General features: G+C 43.4%; 1 protein-coding gene across 1 annotated transcript in view; it reads left to right on the top strand.

The window, feature by feature from the left end:
- TOPAZ1 (testis and ovary specific TOPAZ 1) overlaps nt 1–16,293 on the top strand; it is a 594,775-nt gene that overhangs the window by 363,097 nt on the left and 215,385 nt on the right. The window contains exons 11-13 of the mRNA XM_077491472.1: nt 408–500; nt 4,689–4,804; nt 11,018–11,084. Of these exons, the coding sequence (XP_077347598.1) occupies nt 408–500; nt 4,689–4,804; nt 11,018–11,084 (276 nt within the window). The remainder of the gene's footprint in view (nt 1–407; nt 501–4,688; nt 4,805–11,017; nt 11,085–16,293) is intronic.

Here is a 16,293-nt window from a genome sequence, read left to right as displayed (position 1 = left end):
TCAAAAAGCCTGTGTGAAAGGGGCCTACCTGTTTCCAGCAAGCTGCTACACAGCAACTCTCAGGAGCAGTTTTTCTGCTCTGGTCTTTTTATTTCACTTTGACTATAGTTTTTATTTTTTATTTCCCCTGTGTGATGAGTGCCAGACATTCACTTTTTTTTGACCACTTTAAATAAAGAATTGGAAGTAAAATGAAAAAAAATTTAGATAAACAGAGCTGATGCATATGCCAAATTCATTGAGAATATAATTTTTTTAGAATATAATTCTATTTTTAGCTGAATAAACCAAATGTTTTTGGACTTTAAAATACTTCAATTATTATATTCTGTAAGAGTAATAAAAAGTAGAAAGTTAATTTGGGTCTTGACATATTTTTGTAAGACTGAAAATCTTTTTAATTTCAGCCTTCAGTAGAAAACGTCATCAAGGTGTTTGAGCATGTTGCATGTTATCGTGTTCAGGCAATGGTACCCAATTTAATGGGTATCTTAAGCAAGGTAAGATATTCTTAAACTCTATTTTGAAAGTGGGATTATGCAACTATTTATGAGGCAGCAGTACTTTATGTATTCATTTTGCTAGGTGCTGTGTTTACTATCCTAGGTACATTTAACAACATTTTCTTATGGTAACTGTATTAATAGTAGAGAGGGTATTTTATTGTCCTTTAAAAGAGGCTTCCACTTCTCTTCTATAAATTAATAAAGTGGGGTTTTTTTTGTAACACATAGGAGAACATTAAGTATTTGTAAGTATTTTCATATCAACAGACTTAAGAGTACCATGTATGCTATTAGGTCACTACTTCATTTTAACCACTTGCCAACTGGCTCACACCGATATGCAACAAAAGTGTTTTGTTCCCACAAATCGCTGTATGAGTATGTCTGTACCTTTTAAGGGCGGTAGGCGCACGCTGCACAGCGGGTAACCCGATGCACGTGGCTGACGGGCATGATTGTGTGCACGAGAGCAGGAACAGGTTTGTGTGTGAGCACACAAATCCCTGTTCTGTCAGGAGAGAAGCGACATTGTTTAGTCCTACTAAGTAGGAACAACGATGTGTCTCTTCCTCTAGTCAGTCCTATCCCCTCACAGTTAGAACACAGCTAGGGAACACACATTTAACCCCTTCATCTCCCACCTAGTGGTAGTCCTTTCCCTGCCAGTGACACTTACACAGTAATCTGTGCATTTTTATAGCAGTGATCGCTGTAGAAATGTCACTGGTTCCAAAAAAAGTGTCCAATCTCTCTGCCGCAATGTCTCAATACTGCTAAAAATCGCAGATTGCCATTACTAGTAAAAAAAATAAAAAATAATGCCATAAAAATGCCTTAAATCGTTCCCATAGTTTGCAGATGCTATAACTTTTGTGCAATCCAATCAATATACGCTTATTGCAATTTTTTTTTTTACCAAAATTATGTTGAATATATATTGGCCTAAACTGAGGAAGAAATTTGTTTTTTATAAACATTTTTTGGGATATTTATTATAGTAAAAAAAGTAAAAAATATTGTGTTTTTTTTTTTCCTCAAAATTGTCACTCTTTTTTTTGTTTATAATGCAAAAAGTAAAAACCGTAGAGGTGATCAAATACCACCAAAAGAAAGCTCTATTTGTGAGAAAAAAAGGACGTCAATTTTGTTTGGGTACAGCGTTGCACGACCGCGCAGTTGTCAGTTAAAGCGTCGTACCACAAAAAAAAGGCCTGGTCATTAAGCAGCCAAATCTTCCGGTCTGTAAGTGGATAATAACCAAATATAAATTTTGAAGATTTCTGCAGTCTAAAATATAATTTAATAACCACCCTATCATTCAGCACTTTCTGGTTACTTTAGTGCTCCAAAGAAAAAACGCCCACCAATACTAAAACCTCATCCCAAGTGCAAATCATAGTGGAGAGGTTTAACCACTTCCTGACTTGCGCATGCCAATGCACGTTGGCAGAATGGCACGGGCAGGCAAATTGGCGTACAGGTACGTCCACTTGTATTTGCCGCCCTGCCATCTTGTGCGTGCTGCCAGCGAGAGCACGTGTGCCGGTCGGGTCCCCCGTGAATCTGGTCGTGGGTCCCGCGGACTCGATCGGCGCGGGGGTACCCGCGATCGTCTCACGGGGAGGCTGAACGGGGAGATGCCGATGTAAACAGCATCTCCCCATTCTGCCTAGCAACAAGTGACACTGATCTCTGCTCCATGTGATTGGAGCAGAGATCAGTGTTCACTAACACACAGCCATGCCCCCCACAGTTAGTAACACTCCCCTAGGACACACTTAACCCCTACACTGCCACCCCTGGTTAACCCCTTCACTGCCAGTGTAATATTCACAAGAATCGGTGCATCTGTATAGCACTGATTGCTGTATAAATGACAATATCCCAAAAATGTGTCAAAAATGTCCGATGTGTCTGCCATAATGTCACAGTCACAATAAAAATTGCCGATCGCCGCCATTACTAGTAAAAAAATATATATATTTATAAAAATGCCATAAAACTATCCCCTATTTTGTAAATGCTATAAATTTTGCGCAAACCAATCAATCGCTTATTGCGTTTTTTTTTTACCAAAAATATGTAGAAGAATACGTATCCGCCTAAAGTGAGGGAAATTTTTTTTTTATATATATATATATTTTTGGGGGATATTTATTATAGCAAAAAGTAAAAAATAATGCGTTTTTCTTTTTTTTTTCAAAATTGTCACTCCATTTTTGTTTATAGTGCAAAAATAAAACCCGCAGGGGTGATCAAATACCACCAAAAGGAGGCTCTATTTGTGGGAAAAAAAGGACGTCAGTTTTGTTTGGGAGCCACGTCGCACAACCACGCAATTGTGAGTTGAAGCGACGCAGTGCTGAATCGCAAAAAGTAGTCTGGTCTTAAGCCAGCAAAATGGTCCGGTCTGAAAGTGGTTAATGTTGTAGGATGGCATTAATGGTTTAGACAGGGAGTGCTTTGAAAGACCAACTGATACCACTTTTATTAGTAAATCAGTATTAGTAAATAAAAAATGAAATACTTCATGTTTTAGAATAGCCAATACAATTTCTGACAGTTGAGTGTTGAAAAACTGGCCTGTGAAGCTGATATTTTCAACAATCCCCCAAAATGTACATAAACTGAAATTGTTGTATACAGGAATGGGCTAAACCTCTTTTGCGATATGTGAGTGATAGATGTAGTGAGGAGCCGACAAAGAAGCTGACAAAAAAAGCAGACAAAAAGCCGACTGAGGACCTGAGAAAGCCGACAAAGAGGCAGGGGATCACCAACTCCTAGCGCATATGATAAAAGAGCATCAACCACTCTGATGTTTAATGTGCTTTTATCAACCACAAGTCTTTGCTGTCTGTCCTCTCTGGGTCTTGACTACTTCTATCGCTCACATGTCGCAAAAGGAAAGGATTCTGTCTACAAAGTTTTTTCAGCATCTTTTTTGGAACACCACACTTCAGAGGAAGCATACCTGTGAAATGCGTCAAGATAGTGTTGTCCCTCCACAAGTCACAACTGAAAACTGTGTCATATTATTCGATAGATTCATATATATTTGGCAGTACTAGTAGCCCTTCTCTTGAAACGTATGGCGGCCATACACAGTGCAAATATCTTTCATGCATGAAAGAAATTAGCTTGATTCCCCCATCAACACAGACAGTGTTAATGCGGAAATCCCTCCTGCTGAGCCATTGTATTCTCCCAGCGGGACAGTGATTATTGCTAGTGGCTATACCAGCCACTAGTAATAATTGCGACTAAATTCCAGCAGACCAGTTGTACTCAAGATGATGGGATATACTACAATTAGGGAGTATGTTAATGCACATTTTGTGGATTTTTTACTTTTACAGTTTTCCAATCACCCTTTTGCTGTGCTGATTAGTCATAAACAACAAACTTGTTTTTATAGATTTATGTGTTTATTTTCTTGGAGTAGGCACCATTAAAGTCCCTCTATTTTCTTTGGACGCCAATCCAGACAGTCATTTTTTATTGTTATAAAGTTTTTAGGATAAGGTGCAAGATCATCTGCTATTGGATCTTGCCTATAAGTATGTGCAGCATGTGCCCAAAGCTCAAAAACACATGCCTTTGTCTGCAGTCTCTGCTGCATAGGGCAGTAAATGAATGGGAAGTGCTCTGTACTGAGTGTCTTCCTGTTCATTCACAAACTGAAGCATAGTAAAGACAGTTTACTATGCTTCAGTTATGAATATACACAGTGAGCATGTTTATTTAAGAAAAGAAAGGGACAAATGACACTCAGCACTCAGTCAAATAAATCTACTAGCCCCTTCCACTGCGCTCCATCCTGAAACCTACCCCGCAGCAGCCTAGGGGAGAGGAGGGAAGCCAGCAGGACTACGGTGGTGGGGGGGGGGCGCGTGAAGTAGGGGGAATCAGCAAAACACAATGGATCCTATGGATCTTTCACATTACTTGATTAATATGAGCCCCAAACCACAGTGAGATCTGGCAGAAATGGTAAACGCAGACGTATAAAATATTTACAATGTTACCGTTATGCCACGCATAGATACTAGAAAACATTCTATTTCTCTCTTTAGTGTGATTTTTTTTTTTCTTTTTCATGTTTTTTGCACAATGTATTTTTTTGAGGTCTCATGTCAGAAATTGTCACAATATTGTTTTTTTTATTTTCTTTCTTGACAGTGTCTTGATCTTGGAATGATACTTACATTGCCACAAATCAACCATATAACAGAAATTGTGACCCAGCTCCCCAATTCAAGAGCCGCTATTACATTCCTGCTATCTGTGAAATCAAAGTGAGTGATTGCTTGCAAATATGCTGGGCATGCACTTTTGTAAATATTTATTGGCACATCTCTGGAGGCACATTAAACATGTGTTTGTGTTTTAACATAAGTCTGAGTAAAATACTCAAACATTTGACAGGAAAATGTAAGCATCAGGACACAATACAGCATTATTGTGATGTTTTATTTGGTATTTACTAGTCTTTACATGTGCTGGCTGCTGTATCTCTGTCATGTAGGGAAACTGTAAACCTAGGAGAATTTTAAAAACTTTGATTCAGAAATACATTTTAAAGGAATGCTCTTATAAAAGACCATTTTCTTTATCGTACTTTATAGGACACAGAGCCTCAAGTAATTACTTGGTGGGTTATGGGCCTACCGTTAGATGTTGACACTGGTATAATACAGGAAGTTGACTTGCCTATATGACCCCCTCCTCCTTCCAGGAATACCTCAGTTTTTTTCGCCAGTGTCTAAGGTGTTGATCACGAGTGAAGATGTGCTCTGAGGAGCTCCTGGAGGGATCCATGACGGATTTAAAAATCCTCCACAACCGTATCCATCCTCGCCACTGAGGCCATAGGATGGTACCCAGGCCTCGCAGATGAGAACGAGTTTTTGCCTGTAACGCTTATCCTTGAGATCTGGACCCTAGGAACCAGGATTCTTTTGGTCTTGCTACATTACCTAAAGCTGTTCCTGAGGGGTGCTATATAGGTCCAAAGGAGTGGAACCCCTTTTTAAAGGGACTTGGTCTTTGAAAGTTACTATGCAGACCGATGTGATGTGTGAAGCTTGGATCTGTCTGTTTACAGCAGTATCCAGCAGCGTGGACAAGGTAAGGGAAAGGGCTGAGGCTTTTTCCTTCTATATTACTTGTATGCCTGTTAGAATGTCCTCTATAGAGGGTAATTTACACCACTCAACAGCTCTAGGTTATATAGCTTCTGTGGTCCCAGCGGAGGAGGTTGGCCGAGCTACCTAAAGCATTATGCTTTGCCATAGATGCAATGAAGGATTCTATTCATCAGGTATCATGCCTTGCTCTTGTTCTAGTACACATGCGGAGGATCCTTTGGTTAAAGGGTTGATCAGCTGAAACGCCTTGCAAGAACCTTCTAATTTGTTTTCCCTTTAAGGAAGAGTGAGTATTTTGCAATATTTTGGATAAATACTTGCAGCGGAAAGAGTACTCTCTTGCCAGTCAAAAGAAAAGATAAACGTCCTTCATTTAAAACGCACTTTTTTTTTCCCGCACCAGGTGTATCCACCTCTAGGCAGGGGTGATGGCCTCCACCGTCAGACTCTAGAGGAAGACCTCAGGGTCAAACCCAGGCACAAAGAAAGACCTGGGTCTGCAAGTCTGCAAAGCAGAATATTAAAGCTTCGTCATGAAGAGGCATCTCTCCTCACCAGGGTGGGGGGAAGACTTCTGAGGTACTCAGAAGTCTGGCAAAGGGAAATTCACGACAAATGGACTCTCTCCACAGTGTCTCTAGGATACAAGCTAGAGTTTCAAGAGTTTCCACTGGCTTGTTTTCTGAGATCAAACGTTCCTATGGATCTCTGTTGCAAGCATTAGACCGATTGTTGGCTCAAGGGGTGATCATACAGATTCCCAAACAAGAGCAAGGTTTGGGGTTTTACTCAAACTTATTTATGTTACCAAAGCCAAATGGGGATTCAATTTTAGATCTACGGCATCTAAATCGGTTCCTGAAGATCCACTCCTTTCGCATGGAGTCAATCAATTTGGTCATTTCCATCCTACAAGGAGAACTTCTAGCATCCATCGACATCAGAGATGCATAGCTTCATGTCCCTATATTTCCTCCTCACCAGAGGTTTCTGTGGTTCGAAGTAGAACAAAAGCACTTCCAGTTTGTAGCCTTGCTTCGGCCTTGTAACAGCACCCCAGGTATTCACAAAAGTACTAGCCCCACCTCTAGCCAGGGTAAGGGCACAGGGCATAACAGTCTTGGCTTACTTGGATGATCTATTGTTAATAGACCAGTCCGTGGCTCGCTTGAAGCAAGGTGTAGCCATTACAAGCAGTTACCTGGAAAGTCTGGGTTGGATTCTCAACCTAAAGAAATCCTCCTTAAAGCCACTAAGAAGGCTGGAGTATCTAGGCATGATCATAGACACAGCCCAGAAAAGGGTGTTCTTGCCTCCCACAAAGATCCGCTCTATACAATAGCTGGTGCAGATGGTCAGGTTGAAGAGAAATCCCTCAATTCGCCTTTGCATGAGGTTGTTAGGAAAGATGGTAGCTTCATTTGAAGCAGTTCCGTATGCCCAATTCCATTTGAGACTGTTTCAAAACAGTATCCTGTCTGCTTGGAACAAGATGATTCAAGCTTTGGATTTGCCAATGCGTCTGTTCCCAAGAGTGTCCCAAAGCCTCAGTTGGTGGTTACTAACTTGGAACCTGCTGAAGGGAAAGTCCTTCAGACCAATTATTTGGAAGGTAGTAACGACAGATGCCAGCCTGTCCGGCTGGGGAGCAGTATTAGAAAAAACAACTGTCAAGGGACAGTGGTCAGGAACCGAAAGAGCCTTGCCCATCAATATCATAGAGATTCGGGGAGTGTATCTGGCTCTGAGAACCTGGACCTCCGGGTTAAAGAATTTCCCCGTCAGGATCCAATTCGACAATGCTACGGCTGTGGCATATATCAATCACCAAGGGGGCACCAAAAATCTCTCAGCTCAGAGAGAGGTGAACCAGATTCTAACTTGGGCAGAAGAGAATGTCCCATGCCTATCGGCAGTTTTAATTCCAGGAGTAGAGAATTGGCAGATGGACTATCCAAGTCGCCAGCAGTTATTCCCGGGGTAATGGTCTCTTCACCCCAAAGTGTATCGGGCTGTTTGCCAAAAATGGGGGACTCCGGACGTAGACCTTCTAGCGTCCAGATTCAACATGAAGCTATTCAACTTTTTGTGCAGGACAAGTGACCCACTCGCATACGGACCCCATGAGATCAGTTCTCACTGATTTATGCATTTCCCATGATTCAGTTGCTGCCTCGACTTCTTTGCAGGATCAAGCAGGAAAGAAAGTCAGTCATACTGGTAGCACCAGCATGGCCAAGAAAGTCATGGTACGCAGAGATCGTAAAGATGGCAGTGGAGGGTCCATGACCCCTCCCACTAAGGCCAGACCTGCTATCTCAGGGGCCAATATTCCATCCTACTTTATGAATGCTAAATTTAACGGCTTGGCTATTGAGACCCACATTCTGAAGAAACGTGGGCTTTCCAGGTCAGTTATCTCTACTTTGATTAATGATAGGAAGCTAGCTTCTAGAGCTATATATTATAGAGTCTGGAAAGCTTATGTTTCCTGGTGTGAATCCAAGGGTTGGCACCCTCGGAGATATCATAGGCAGAATTCTTGCCGTTCTACAGTTAAGCCTAGAGATGAAGTTGGCCCTGAGTACTATTAAGGGCCAAGTCTCAGCCTTATCCATTTTATTTCGCAGACTGCTTGCTACGCATCCTTTAGTCCACGGTTTCATGTAAAGAGTGCTGCAGATTAATCCGCCAGTTAAATCACCCTTAAGCCCTTGGGAATTAAATTTAGTTTTGTCTGTTACAAAAACAGCCATTCGAACTGTTGCAGCATATTCCTTTAGTCCTTTTGACAAGGAAGCTGGTATTTTTGGTTGCTATATCCTCAGCAAGTAGGGTGTCAGAATTCGCTGCTCTGTCTTGTAAAGAGCCATATTTGGTTATTCATGAGGCTAGAGTGGTGTTACACCCTCGTCCAGGCTTTTTGCCAAAAGTGGTTTCAGGCTTTCATCTGAAGATATTGTCATGCCTTCGTTTTTCCCAAGACTATGTTCCAGGGAAGAAAAGTCACTACATTGTTTGATGTAGTGAGAGCAGTGAAGATCTATTTAAATAAAACTGCTCAGATTTGTAAGACTGACGTCTTATTTATTCTACCAGAGGGTCCTAAAACAGGACAGGTGGCGTCTAAATCCACTGTCGCTAAGTGGATTCGGCAAGTTATAACTCAAACTTGTGATTTGAAGGGAAAGATTCCCCCTTTTCAAGTTAAGGTGCACTCTACCAGAGTGGTTGGTGCTTCTTGGAAAGTGCGTCACCAGGCCTCCATGTCACAGATCTGCAAGGCCGCAACTTGGTCTTCAGTACATACATTTGCAAAATTTTATCAAGTGGATGCAAGATGGAATGAGGCCTTTGGGCGCCGTGTGCTGCAGGCAGCAGTATAAGTCCTCAGGTCTGGGGGTTACCCTATGGGTTGTGTCTCCCTCCCCTCAAGTAGTATTGCTATTGGACATCCCACCAAGTAATTACTTGAGACTCTGTGTCCTATGATGTATGATAAAGAAAATAGGATTCTTAAAACAGCTTACCTGTAAAATCCTTTTCTTGGAGTACATCATAGGACACAGAGCTCCCGCCCCTCTGTTTTATGGGGTGAGAGTATATTGCTTATATTGCTTGGCTACAAAAACTGAGGTACTCCTGGAAAGAGGGGGGGGGGTTATATAGGGGAGTCAACTTCCTGTATTGGATTATACCAGTGTCAACATCTGAAAGTAGGCCCATAACCTACCAAGTAATTACAGCTGTGTCCTATGCTGTACTCCAAGAAAGGTATTTTACAGGAAAGCTGTTTTTAAAAATCCTATTTTTTTACATACCTATGCCAGTTCACCATAGAATTATAGTTTTGTTGCAGAGCAAGCCACCTGAAGAATCTTTTCCACACTTCGAATATGTCAGATGTCTACGTACTCTTTGGTCCCTCTTGTTGGTCTTTACAACACTACAGGGCATAGTAAAAAGAAGTTGACATCCTGTTTGCCATCTAGGTTGTAAGAGGCTCCAGAGGAATTTGTTTTAAGACTGATTAATGCTCAACGGGGTGTTTGTTCTTCTGTTTAGACAAGGCTAAAATAAAAAATATAAAATAACAAACATTATAATTACCTGCTCTGTGCAATGGTATTGCACAGAGCAGTCCCCATTCTCTTCTTCTTGGACCCCCTGCCAAGAGCCCCCATAGCAAGCCAGTTGCTTCAGCCCCCCAATTAACCTCTTCAGCCCTGGGAGATTTTACCCCCTTCCTGACCAGAGCAATTTTACAGTTTGGCACTACGTTGCTTTAACTGACAATTGCACGGTCATTCCACATTGTACCCAAACTAAATTTGATCGCCTCTGCAGTTTTTTATTTTTGCAATTAAAAAAAAAAAGTGTCATTTTTGAAAAAAAATATTTTTTGCTTTTTGCTATAATAAATATCCCCCATTTAAAAAAAAAAAAAAAAGTCTTCATCAGTTTAGGCCAATATCTTCTACATATTTTTGGTAAAAAAGTAGGCAGTAAGCGTATATTTGTGCAAAATTTATAGCATCTGCAATCAATGGGAAATATTTATGGCATTTTTATTATTATTATTTTTTACTTCGTAATGGCGGTTATATGCAATTTTTAGCAGTATTGCGACGGACAGATCCAGTGACTTATGACACTTTTTTTTTGTGCACTGATTACTGTGTAAATGTCACTGGTAGGGAAGGGGTTAACCCTAGGGGGCGATCAAGGGGTCAATTGTGTGTTCCCTCAGTGTGTTCTAACTGTATGGGGATGTGAGTGACTAGGAGAGGACTATTTATTAGGAACAAACAATATGTCTCCTCTCCTCTGACAGCACAGGGATTTGTGTGTTTACACACACAAATCCCCGTGCATGCGATTGCGCGTGGCAGGCGGTGATCATGCCCGCTGGCCACGCGCATTGGATCCCCCGCCGTGCAGCAGGTGCGTGCGCCCAATGCTGGCCGAAAAAGGTTAGGACGTACCCAGGAGAGCCATTATGCCGCAGTATATCTGCGTGACATGGTCGGGAACCGGTTAAAATATATATATAATATTTTAACCGGTTCCCGACTATATATATATATATATATATATATATATATATATATATATATATATATATATATATATATATATATATATATATATATATATATATACTTGGAAACAAAAAGTGCCTGAAAATGCCCAGTCTTCAAATGGTTAAGAGAATCTTTTATTTAACCTGAATTAGCAAATTGAAAGATCCACCTTTAGGGAAATAAAGCAGAGATTATTGCAAATAAAATGCATTTCTTGTGTTTCATTCACTGGTATTTTATTACTGTTTATTTATGAATTTATATGTTTTTAATCAAGGATTGAGGAGCATCTTCCAAAGAAGAATTTGGAGCATTACTTGGAGGCAGCAATGGGTGAAATTGAGGTATATTTTGTTTTACCATTGGGTCACAATGAAAGCATAGCTGTAAAATAATAACCAAGGGCATCTAATTTCAACTACTGTATATGCATGTCTTCAGGACTAGTCGCGTGAACTGTTTATAGGATGGGGAGCTATCAGATAGTAGCTTAATGGTGAATCCAGCTCTATTGTGAAGAAATGGCTAGATCGGGTCATGACTATCCAGGAGAAGTCTCTCAGGCTTTTTCTGGAATGAGGCCACAGTTCTATGCGACATAATTATTTTTCTGAAAGGTGCACTCAAAAAAAAAAAAAAAAAATCTTTTGAACAGCAGTGATAAATGTCCCTGCCATAGTGCCTGTTAAATGTCCCTGCCATAGTGCTTGAACCTTTCTTGCATATCTACCCTACCTATGATGGGCTCTTACTCTAGCTGCTACAACAAAGACTTAAGAGAGATCTTTGTCTGCAATTATTGTGGATGCTAGTGACTTGAAATATGCTACCAAAAACGTCATACAAGTTTTAGGTGCGTTGTCTTTTTTGTTTGCACCCTTCTAGCGAGAAAAAACTGACCAGGTTTTTAAGCATTCATTACGCTGTCCAAAACAAAGTTGAAAAAGGGGAAAATATATATTTAGAATCTTAATCTAAATGTATGGCATATGTAAACTTCCTAGGGAAATCTTCATAGAGTTTTACCTGTAATCGGGAATTAGTGTGTACAGTATGCTCTTTCCAAAACTGGCCCCCTCATGTTGCCAACATTACCTTCTGCTTTCGTTTTTTGTAATACTGCCAGTTCTGTCAGGACAACTTGATGGTAGACAATCAGTAGGATTTCTCACCACTTATGACAGTAGGAGCTATAAAGTGTTCTTTGACTATTGGAAGAGCATTAACAACCTGGGGAAGGGTACAGAAAAAATATCTGCAGCATTGAAGGTCTCATTGAGCACATTGGCCTCCATCACCCGTAGATGGAAGAGGTTTAGAACCACCAGGACTCTTCTTAAGGCCAGTAAACACAAGGCAAATTTCAGAAGGGAATTGTCATTTGGTGGCCTTTCATCCGAAATTCTTACCGTTAGTATGCTCCTTTCGACATCCGATTTTCATTTTTTGCCAGACAAAAGCTGGACGAGCAGACTAGTACATTTTTGACAAATGACAGCTCAACGTCCGATTTTCGGATGGTCAGTAGAGAAATCGTCACACAGTCAAAAGTACAAACGGGCATGATCAGAATTCGGTCTTGTAAACTACCGTTCGTAATCTAGAATTAACATTCATGACGCGGCAATTGATGAACTGTCAAAATGCAGCACACATTCTCATCATTTTTAATGCCATAATAATGATGCTGCTTTACTGGTGATACTGATGTAGTTATGCCAAATGTAGTTTAAACTGCATTTGTTTTGTAGTGATCTAAATAATATTAATATGGTGGTTTTGATTTTTTGGGGAAGTTACCGCAACACCATTATCCCTAAGTTTTTAAGGTCAAAGATACAACTATGTTGGTGTCTTTTGTTAATTTTCCATTGTGTTTTTAATGTAACTGCCTATTCCCACACTGTCATTTGAAGATCAGGAACGATCTGAAAATCGCGAATCAACGCTCACCAAGCTTCTACTAACATGAAATTAGCAGAAGGGGCCCAAAGGGTGGCGCTCGAGAAATTAGCTTTCTCTTATATTCACCGACCGACACAGCTCCTCTCTGTAACTAAATGGGTTTGTTAGCCTGCCATTATGAGAAACTAGGCAAAATTGTAACACAATACACAGAGTTGTCCGTACCGCCCAGGGGGCAGACCCTGTGCTAACAACCCTCCCTGCTGCCCCAGCAGCTTCAGTTTTATTTTGCCTAGTGAAAGAGAATGACCTAGGAACCCTTCGGTCCATTTTTTTGATGCAGGACTTATGCTTTTGTGCGAGATGAATGATCCTGAGATTTTCTATCAACTGCCGGCTGGGTGACAGGCTGGTTAAGTTATCCTTGTAGTCCCCCCTGTCTGGCCATCGAGCGTGTGCATGTCACAGTTACGGCTCGGCAGGCCACGACATACCTCAGCTCCAGAGGTGGTCGGTGAGCTTCAATGCTCCGGGGTATACATATGACCGGGCTACTGATGTCTGGATCACAGTATACCGAGGCCAGCAGCCACCCAGTAACTGCACAGGAGTGGATCTGTGATGGAATGTCTCCCAGCTCTTCAGGACTGGTAAGTATGGCTTTCCCTGCTTCGGTGGGGTGGGCAGCTGGGCATTCCCTGGGAGGTCGATTCAGGGGCCACCTCACCTCCTTCTCTTCTCTCCCACGTCCCTATCTTCCCTCCTCCCCCCCCCCCCCCCCCCCATGGGGTCTGTGCGGTTAGCGATGGTCCTGGTTCCGGTGTGGGGGGTCCCAAAAAGGTGCCTGTGGAGATATTTTGCTGTGTTTGAGGCTGCACTGTTCCTTTCACCGCATGGCGCTGTCCGGCTGCCATTTTGGATAGGGGCAGAGCAGGTTCCCCTTTTGAGCTTCAGCAGCCTTTTTCTGTAGGTTTTCCCTATTCAGATCATTGGCAAACATTTTCTTGAAGCCTGAGCACTTTTTTCACCGCAGCTATCTAGTATCAGCATGCCATGTGCTATTACATGCTGCTTCCTGTGTTTCCTGTGTATACAGAACGCTGGGCAGCCATTCCATGAACGCTGATGCAAGCTCTGGAGATTGTTTCACCGCTCTTATCTGCTGCTGCCGACACAGCTTCTTCACTCTGCACTTGGGTAACCTCCTGGGGACTACAGGCAAGGCTAGTAACCAACACAGAACGCCTCAGGGTGGTGAGGCTGGTGCTAGGAGCCCCCCCAGCCAGTGGCAGCAGGAGGGTGGCACCTTCCCTGTCCTAAGTCCCCTTTCAGGTGGCAGACAGGGTAGGGTCAGCATGGCTTCAGAAACTGGTGTTTCTTCCCATGAAATCCAGGCTATTGCAACCGGGTCACCTGCGGATGGTTCTCTGCCCATGGACACCCTGACGGCGGTCCTTAACTCATTTGTTGCAAAAATAGAGACGGTGCGTGGAAGGAAAGGTGCGCTAAAAAGGCCCCCCCCCCCCAATCCTCTGGGGAGAGCTCTGATGCAGATTCGGGCCCTGCTGCGGCTCTTGACCCCTGCTCTGACCTATCAGACGAGGCTGACCAGGACCAGTTGGACAGTGAGGATGATTCCCCGTCCGGGCGTGACAGCTGTGCGTGATACCCTGAAATCCAGGAGCCAGCAGATCCCTCTGCTAATGTATCGGTCACCTTTGGGTCCCGCAAGCCAGCACGTTCACCTAAGGTGTTCCCGTATTTTACTTATTTTGACAAGTTCATCTACAGGGAATGGGGTCGGTCGCAAAGGACCTTTTCGGTCCCCAAAAACATGGCGGTGCGTTACCCCTTTGAGGAAAGCCTTCTCAAGAAATGGTCGGCTCCTCCGGTCGTGGATCCCCCAGTATCCGGGTTAAATAAGGTAACCACAATCACGGTAGAGGGGACTCCTGCATTCAAGGATCCGATGGACAGGAAGGCTGAGGCAGTGGCTCATTCCTTGTTTACGGTTGTGGGGTCCGCCATACGACCTGTACTGGCATCTGCACTTGTCACAGACACTGACTGAGTGGGCAAAACTTTTGCACCGCGAATTGGGAGAGCATAAGACTTATCCTGTCTGCGTAGAATTGGCAGACCAACTAGTGCAAGGCCTCAAGTACGTTTGTGACGTGTCCCTGGATAACCTCCCTTTGTTATCCAGGGCTTTGGTGTCAGTGTGGTGCTGCGACGCCTGATTTGGCTAAAATGCTGGTCTGCTGTCCAGGCATCTAAGAAACCCCTGACGGTTCTTCCTTCCCTGGCGACTGGCTCTTTGGAGCCTCATTTGATGACATTAAAAATGCCACCGGTGGTAAGAGTACCCTACTCCCGCAAGCCAGGAAACCTAAGGAGCCACGCCGCAGGCAAGGGCCCTCTTTTTCCGCTCACAATCGGCTTTTTCGTCTGACCGGGACTTCGGTGAAGCGTTCCCAGCCCGACAGAATGGCCACGGACGGGTAAGTGTCCCTGGCATCGCAAGCCTGTGACAAAAAGTGCTAACGCATGAAGGTTTGCCCCCACCCATGTCTCGGTGGGGGGACGCATTCGGGAGTTTGCAGCCCGGTGGTCCTCCCAATTATCCGACCAATGGGTCTGCGATCTGATTTTCCACTGACAAGATGGAGTTTCTCTCTTGGCTGCCAAACAGATTCTTCCCCTCCAGCATACCCATGTCCCCGGTTCACCGGGAGGCCCTGTTGGGGGCGGTAAGGGACTTACTGAGTCGAGGAGTGATTGTACTAGTTGCGGAATCTGAACGCTTCCAGGGATTCTACTCAAATCTGTTTGTGGTTCCCAAGAAGGAAGGGGTACGTCCAATCTTGGACTTGAAAGCCCTCAATCACTTTGTAAAAGTGCAGAGGTTTAGGATGGAATCGGTTCGCTCAGTAGTCGCTGCACTCCATCAAGGGGACTCCCTGGCATCCTTGGACATCCAGGATGCGTACCTGCACATACCCATATGTCTGCGGCATCAAAAGTTTCTGCGATTTGCAGTTGGGGAAGATCACTATCAGTTTGTGGCTCTACCATTTGGCCTAGCATCAGCCCCCCCGAGTCTTTACCAAGTATTGGCTCCAGTTTTGGCGTTGCTGCGACAACGCGGGATCGCGATCGTGAGATATCTAGACGATCTTCTCCTGAGAGCATCTTCCACCTCAGAGTTGGAGGAGGATGTTGCGATCACCATGCAGACTTTGCAAGAATTTGGGTGGCTGTTGAATCTAAAGATGTCGGTGGTTGTACCGACCTAGCATCTGGAGTACCTAGGCTTGCTGCTGGACTCCAAGGAAGCGAGAGTCTTTCTCCCTTCAGACAAGGTGCAGACCCTCAGAGCCGCGATCAAACTACTGTGGAATCGCAAGTGGTCGTCACTTCACTTCCTGGGACTTATGGTGGCCACCTTTGAGGCCGTGCCGTATGCCCAGTTCCACACCAGGGTCTTGCAGGAAGAGATTTTGTCAAAAATGGGACAAATCTCCGTCCATATCGCTTGATCCAGGTGAGCCAGTCCGTCAGACTCCCTGCTATGGTGGCTGAGATCCCCGGTGATTCCGTCAGGAAGGTCGTTCCTACCTCTCCAATGGACGGTGATCACAACGAACG

Source organism: Lithobates pipiens, unplaced genomic scaffold, assembly GCF_037356315.1.
Source record: "Lithobates pipiens isolate NorthernLeopardFrog02 unplaced genomic scaffold, aLitPip1_a1.2 Scaffold_19, whole genome shotgun sequence".
NCBI lineage: Eukaryota > Metazoa > Chordata > Amphibia > Anura > Ranidae > Lithobates > Lithobates pipiens.
Note: the sequence above shows the minus strand (reverse complement) of the source record. Positions and strands in the feature narration are given on the sequence as shown.